Genomic DNA, 7,822 nt, shown 5'->3' with positions numbered 1-7,822 from the left:
TGACAATGTAATAAAAATAGACTTAAATGCTATGACAACTGTACTAGTAGTAAAGCAGAGGGAAATAAAAACTAGAATTAATAACTAAGGTAAGATTAAAAAGACAAAATGCCCCCAAAAAATATGAAAATATAATACAACAAAATAGATTACTTTTTAATAGATAATAAAAGCTAGACTAAAACCTATATAAAGTAGATTTAAAAGCAAAACAAAGAGAAAACCAATAAGATGGAAATATACAGTAATTAAAATAATAAAGCGTTATCAGAATTAAATTTTACAACTTAAATGGGTGTCTAAATAATGTCTGTAAACTATTCTTAATCAAAAGTCTGGGAGAATAGTTAGGTATTAAAGGGACAGTATGCCAAAAAAATGTTTTAAATATACAGCTGAAAGAGAGAAACGCGTATTTAAATCAGGTGTAAAGTGCATAGATTAGTCTCTCTGTCTCTCTCACTTACATGGAAAGTGTGAGCTTGGCTGAAGGGTTATAATTAATGTGATTTATTTATTCCAATACTTTATCAGCATGACTAAAATGATTTAGTCATTGATTGATTCTTTACTTTGAAGTAGACTTTTTTTCTTCCTCTTTTGACTCTAATTACATTGTGTGATACAAGCATGTAATTATTAAATCAGCTGATCACAGCTATTATAATGGCAGTTTCGATCAGAATCACTCAAACCTCATCATCTGAGTTCAATTGCAGGCTGCTAGCTGCTAAATACATGTACCTGTACATCTACCATGTACCAACAATAAAGCCAATATAAACCACCAGTTACCATAAATAAGTCTGCATATAAATTGATAAATAAAGGTTAAAGAGACACTTTGAACCAACACCAACTAAATACCATTGTTGTTTTTCCTTGCAGAAATCCTGACAGAACATGTTAGGGGGGAAAAAACACTAATGGTTTAATGGTTTCCATGGGAACTGCTAGTCATCCCCAAAGTTGAGACACAATACGTTTATTTCACCACATGACCTACCTCCAGACAATCTTAGCCAGACAGTGTAATTACTTATGTTTGTTCTGTGTGCCATTAATGTGCACATTAAGCTGCAGTGATATAGAGGCCTGGATTAAATGTGACACCAGCCTCCATTCTGCAGCCAGAGGAGTTTAAGTAGCTGTAATGTACGAGAATAATTGACACTGAAGAGTCACTGTTGGACAGAGCAGTGTGGAAAAAGAAAAAACAGATGATTATAGTGTGAATGGGGCTAAGTGAGAGGTTTGATGGTTTTCATCTGACATCTTAATTAAAATATTGCTTTCATCAGTGGGGAAGCTTAAGTTTGTAGAACTAACTGTGTCACACTTATTCATCTCATATAATACTTTTATAAACTTATATTAGTTTAGAAAATATGTTTTCTTGAGCTTCTTCTATAGCCAGTAGCCTAGCAACAGATCATTGTTCAAATATCTCATTAGGTAATTTTCTTTTGGGAAAATTAATAGGCAAGGTATGTTTACTCTTTACACAATGTGCACAATGCACCTGCATAAATTACCAGATTTCTCTAACTCTGTGTTTCTGTTTGTGCATGTGATCTTCAAAGCCTTGTGCACAGTCAGGACTGAGTCCTGTTTGATCTATGAAGGAGGGATGAACGTGGCGTTTTCTGCCCCTCCATTCCTCCTTCACGCATCCTTTTCAAATCTTTTCCTCTCATGCTGCATGTTTTACCTTGTATTAGCGTGGATGGTATAAATTATGTCTTGTCATCCTAATTACTGGAACCCTCTTTGATTTCAAGGAGCCATAGTATGGCAGCTTCTGTTGTTAATCAGCTGTGTTTAGTGTCAAATGTTTCAAAGACAAAGCATTGGATGTCATGTCCTTCTCTATGTAGTCTGATTCACCCCATGTAGACTCTGGATACAAGTCTGCAATTGGACACGTATTTCATGCGTCAATCTCCTCCCCTTCTGTTATCTCCCACCGCTGTGCCATTAAATTGAGGGTGCACGCAACAAGGCATAAAGTACATAGACAGAAAACAGAAAAAGTTAGGGTAGGAGTGGGTATTGAGGGAATTCAGATAGATATATGAGGTACAAATGGCCACTGGGGACAATCATAAATGATGCAACGTGAGCAGCGACAGACCAGACATGTTGCCACAACTTCCTTTAAAGTGGTTTTGCTGCGCATGCTGGCAGCCCCATAGTATAAAACTGTCCTCTCCCAAACTACGATCCTGTTTGTACAGCAGTTAACCTCCCATAGTTACATTGCTAGTTAACGGTGCCCTCTAGTGGCTATAGTAGTTATGAAGGACACCAAGCTAAAATTGACGGAAGCAATGGAGTATAAAGAATGACAAAGTCCACATAGGGAGGCGGGGAAGCTTGGTGGATGGGTCAAGCAAACACGGGACTTTCATTCAGGAGATTGTCAGCCATGTACTGTGCTGTTTATTTAGCCTTAAACAACTAGTTTTATTGCCTACATCTGATCAAACTGCTTCCTCTTCATAATATTAATGACCTGAAACAGCAACCTCCACATTTAAGTATGAGATCTTCTACTATGTGTGGCGTTAATTTAGGAATTGTTCCTATGGGTCATTGTTGAGGGAAGGAACAAATGACCTGTGTGGTTGTATGGGAGTTTAATGGCATATTCAGTCAGATAAGACCTGATCTTTCTGATGTTATGTAGTGCAAAGCAACACAACCAAGAGACAGTGAAAGCTAGAGCAGTTTATACTCAACGGAGGTTGGGTTAAACAGAGGCCCTCTCCATTTTGGAATTTCCAGTTCTCCGTTCCCTGGTTGATACTGGTGAGGCAGGCTTAGAACCATATCAAGACAGTGGGGTCATCGAACAGGAATGGTACCAAAAACATGTAAGTGGATAATGAAGAGAGTTGAATGTGAGCATTGATTTTTGAGGTACCCCTGTTAGCAGTGAGGCAATAATATTATAGGACCTGTAACTTTGGTTGTAGAGTTATTTTATTACATGCACCTGCAGAGCAACATTAACAGTTCTGAAGACACTACAGAAGATTTCAACAGCCTCAAACAGTCAACAATCATTTATAAAGGCACACACAGCAAGTTGAAAGATACTGCACTATACAACTGACTCAGTACATAAAAAATACAATTTAAAACAATTACAGCCGCACTGACTACTGCAATTACAGCACAAAAATATTACTATATTATGACATCTACTGTATTTGTCATTTCAGAGAGCAAAATACTGCACTACTGGCTCCAATGTGGCAATTCAGTCATTAAACATCATATCATAAACACCTGTGTTCATGCAGAAGGAATAATGCAACTCAGCCTGAGTGAAAAAAGGAATAAATACCTGAGTAAAGCAACACTGTGATGAAATAAGACAGAAAAATACAGAAAATACAGAAAGATGCCTATATAGGCCACTCAGAGATTCAAGAAAAAAAATATGAAAGGAAGAAGGGTACCTACTTTATAGATAATTAAAAAAAACAATCATTACCCACACTAATTAAACTGCAATGAACAGATCTACATTTCCTGCCAACTTTTGTGGTTAGGCACTTGCGGTAAATGAGCTGTGAGCATGACAAAACTAGTAGGGCTCTTTACTTGATTCCCGGGGCAGGGCTGCCATTATTTCTGACAATTGGGGTGCACCAGATTTTGAATAAATCTATTACTAAATTTGTGTGCATCGTCATTTTCAAGCTGTATTGGTTAGCGCTGGGGTTGGATTTATTAAATTTGGGTTGGACCATTATTCTTGGGTAATGTCTTAAGTCTTGATCTGTTAATTGATGGCATTGTGGCAGCACAGGGTATTGCAACTTCCGGATCCATCATGTGATTCACACTGGCCAAAGAAAGCATTAATCCCTTAAACAATCATTGGAAGGCCAAACTGGAAAATGATAATAATAATTATTAGAGTGGAAAAAACACCTGAATTACTCGTTATTATCATAAGTTGAAGCAGTCTAGAAGAGCTGTATGTTTACAGTATTTTATCCCATTCATGTGCGCAGCAACCGCAAGTCAGCAGACTTGGCCAGCAGAAGTCTCTGAAATCATTATTATTAGCACAAGTTTGTAATTTGAGTGTTTGAGTGTTGATGTTTGTTTGTTTTTTGTAATAAAAAAAATGATTGAAAACCTTACATTGCTATTACATCGTAGTTTGATCAAGTGTGGACCGTTATCTATTTTTCTGTCTGCCCCATAGACTGCATATAATCTTTTTTAAGTTGTATTGATTTGGGTTTAGGTTGGATTTATTAGCATGAGTTTGTTATTTGAGGTGTATTCTTTTGTATTTGTAACATGGTGGCCAATGCTAAATGATTAGGCTAGAACTGTTGTGAGTAAATTCTTTTGCAACTCTCTGTCCAAATAGATCCTAACTCTAATGATTGCATTAGAGTTGTACAAATCTCTGTTTGCAGACAGGACATGGGCTGAACTAAAAAAAAATGTAGGCAGAGCAAGATGGGAGGTGGCATATCTGGGATATTTTGGTTTTGTGTTTTACAGTGGGAGGAAGTGGAGACATGTTGTCCATCTTGATATGCAGTCTATGGTCTGACACGGTAACTTATTAAGAAAATTCTTGTTAGCTTTGTCTGTTGGTTTAGCAGTTAAACCTGGAAGTTACAGGCTGAAAACATTAAGTATTCTTAACGTAACAATTAGTTTGTGTGGTGCAACCCCTTTTGAATAACTGAAATGTAAATATCCACTTCCACAGTAAACACTTATAACAAGGCTAATTTTGGTTGCACCACCTTTTGTTCGTTTGGTGCGATCAACTGCAGGTCTGTTTTGCTCACTTTTAATCAAAATAATAATACATGATTAAAACCTCTACTCTAAGACAGATATACTCAGATAAGTGAAAAAATATAAACTGTATGTATCGTTAAATAATTAACAATAAATAACATGCCAGTGGGATGCACATTCATAGATTCCCACTAAAGCCACTTTTTTTTAAACAAATCTCAACATATATATTTATATATTTTCTTCAGCTTTTTGCATATTCTTCTGTTTCTGCCATAATTAAACTGCAGAAATGGCAAATAGAACATTGTAATGGTTACAGGCATTAGAAAAGACAGGCAGTACTGCTCGCAAGTACCCAGATGTTGTCATGTAACAGTTTTTCCACAATACAATCAATTCAGAAAATGCTGTAAAGATGTAAAAACAGTATGTGTCAATCAGTGGAACACATTTCTCTTAGAATTGTTCTGCAGCATCCTCCCCATAACATCAATATGATGACAATAAGAGCTTTTCTCAGATGTTGATGGCCAGTGGTCCAGCATGCTACTAATTTAACACTGACATTCTTCGCCATAAAACTCAAATCTGTGGTATAACTCTGATTAGATCCCTTACTGGCAGGGATCCAGCTACAGTATATGGCACCAGCGAGGTAATAGCTTTAACATAGTGCCTCTGAAGAGCCTGTGATATGTTTGGAGGAACAGCACACAAACAGAAGGAAATACACTTTGTTCACAACTGCAACAGCAAAATCAGACTCCAGAGGACACACTGCCGAACAGAGAATAGTACAGCTTCAGTTAGCATAGTATATGGAGTTGAGTACTTTCAAGGTTTGCATTTTCAGCCTTGGATTAGCAGGCTTCAGACACTGTTAGGGTTGTAACAGAGCATGTTCAGTTGCAGGTTTTCATCCCAGTGTCTGAGGATGATGAAGAGCTGGTTGGCAGCAGCCTTGACAGAGGCTAAGTCTCGACCTTCTGGGATTTCCTGAGCACTCAACCACATGCTGGCTTTGGCAGCCACCAGTTCCCACTCTATGAAATGACTTGCAGAGCTGTGCTCCAGCCAGGCGAGAGCCACAGCTGTGGCCCACACCATGCTTTCTGGATCCAGAATCCTCTTTAGCACACCGATGGGTGATGCTGTCTCCAAGCCACCTGACCCAGAGCTGCGTCCACTGTCCGCCTGGGAGAGCGGGGACAGCGGGGGCTCAGCAGTAGTGGAAGGACTGCCTAATGAAGAAGGACCAGCATCCGTCCATGAACTCCTGGACAGATGAGAAGGGCTGTGGATGCCTGCAGTGTGCTCTGCAGGTTGCTGACGTGTTTCTGGTTCACACAGCGATCTGCGTTCATCACCGGCACTCTCAGCACGACGGCTGCTGGAGTGAGACAGGTGGCCCAGGCTGGTGCGGTGGCTGGTGAAAGGGGATGTCCACTTTAACTTGTCCATGGGCACGCTAATGGCATCGCACAGAGCTGTGTCCAGGGGAAATGCACCACTAGCCAACTGCAACAAGACCTGTGCAGAAGGAAATAGTTGACAATTTGACATAGAGTAGAGCTTATGTTTTGTTTTTTTTATCAACTTTTAATCAGCAGTGCAGTTTCACTTGTAGAGGAGGAGGTTAATTATTTTCTGTTAGCAATTTGTGTGCTTTTATGCATGACAAACAAACACAATATGTCTTAAGGGAGGTTCTGATCAACTGATTTCAGTGCATGCTGTCTTCTGCGGTTCATTACATCTTGCTCCAATCAGCAGCTGAGCCTGAAGTACCTCGCAACAGGATACCTCTATGGTCTTTGTTAAAGGAAGCAAAAAAACATTTTTATGATTTCTGACCGATGTTTCCTGTCCTTTGAATTTACGGAAAGTGATGAATAATACATGAACAAGGTGGTGTGGATCACATAATTAGAGCCTCTGTTAAGGTCCTAGTGGTTTCAAGTAAAAGCATAGTGCAGGGTCTTATTATAAAACAGTAGGCCTTGGGCACCCAAGCACAGGCTTAAATAACAAAGGATTGTTGTTGTTGTTGTATCGACCACTGGACTAATTTTATTTTCTCCATATTCTTTTATTTTTACAGATAATGGAAAAACTACTGGTGAAAGGACGGATACACAAATTATTTTTCACTTTCGTTAACATTGCAAGATAGGCCATGACCTTGGTGGAGGTCTGCGTTTTCCAAGTGCCCTTCTAGTTTGTAATTATTTATTTCAGAGAGACAGGACGCTTTTCAAAGAAAGAGGTCCACATCAGAACAACAGTTCATGGTTGGATGTTAATTTTGGATACAGAATGCTGCACACTTTAGTCCTCTGGACTATTCAAGACAGTTCCTAACAGCTACTGCTTATTGTTTCCATACACTCTATCTTTAACAGGCTGACATATTCGTCGCTTCAGACAAATCTGCAGTCAGTTCAGATTAGTGTCCATTTAAAGAAATGTAGGTTGACAGGGGCATTCGCATGTTATAGATCTGCTTCTCACCAGAGGAATGTAATCTTTGTTCTCGTTGTCGCTGTCTCCAATTGAATCACCGGACTTGCTGTGAGATCGACACATGAATCCTTTGGCAGCTCGAGTCAGGAGACGAGTCCTGCTGAGGGCCAACCTTACAGGGGAGAGGGAAAAGCAGGTGAAAACCACAGGATATGAAGCACACACCACTATCAGATTTAATCTGAGGATGGGGAAAACAGTTGTTTCGTTATTTGATTATTGTGTGACATCTGTAGTTTTGCCAAAGATATCTAGTAAAGTGACGATTTTCAGCAATGCTAGCAGCGTGGCTCGAAGAATGGAAATGTTGGTACTTCAGTTACAGTCACTTTGGTCCAGACAACAATATAACTGTGTACATATTTTTGATAACAAACAACACAAAACCATTTATACTTTTTGATGGATTTCTATTGAATTTGATACATACATTCATGGTACCCAGAGGATGCATACTTATTACTTTTGCCATATTTTGTGCCATAGCACTGTCGTATAAAAAAAACTGATGTCC

At 38.9% G+C, this 7,822-nt stretch overlaps 1 protein-coding gene across 1 annotated transcript in view; it reads right to left on the bottom strand.

Annotated features, from left to right (window-relative positions):
• Nucleotides 1–2,967: 2,967 nt before the first annotated feature.
• vwa5b1 (von Willebrand factor A domain containing 5B1) overlaps nucleotides 2,968–7,822 on the bottom strand; it is a 31,735-nt gene continuing 26,880 nt past the window's right edge. The window contains exons 21-22 of the mRNA XM_059332437.1: nucleotides 7,297–7,420; nucleotides 2,968–6,315 (exon numbers count right to left, since the gene is read on the bottom strand). Of these exons, the coding sequence (XP_059188420.1) occupies nucleotides 5,656–6,315; nucleotides 7,297–7,420 (784 nt within the window). The 3' untranslated portion in view covers nucleotides 2,968–5,655. The remainder of the gene's footprint in view (nucleotides 6,316–7,296; nucleotides 7,421–7,822) is intronic.

Source organism: Centropristis striata, chromosome 5, assembly GCF_030273125.1.
Source record: "Centropristis striata isolate RG_2023a ecotype Rhode Island chromosome 5, C.striata_1.0, whole genome shotgun sequence".
NCBI classification, from domain to species: domain Eukaryota; kingdom Metazoa; phylum Chordata; class Actinopteri; order Perciformes; family Serranidae; genus Centropristis; species Centropristis striata.
This window is presented reverse-complemented; position numbering and strand designations above follow the sequence as displayed.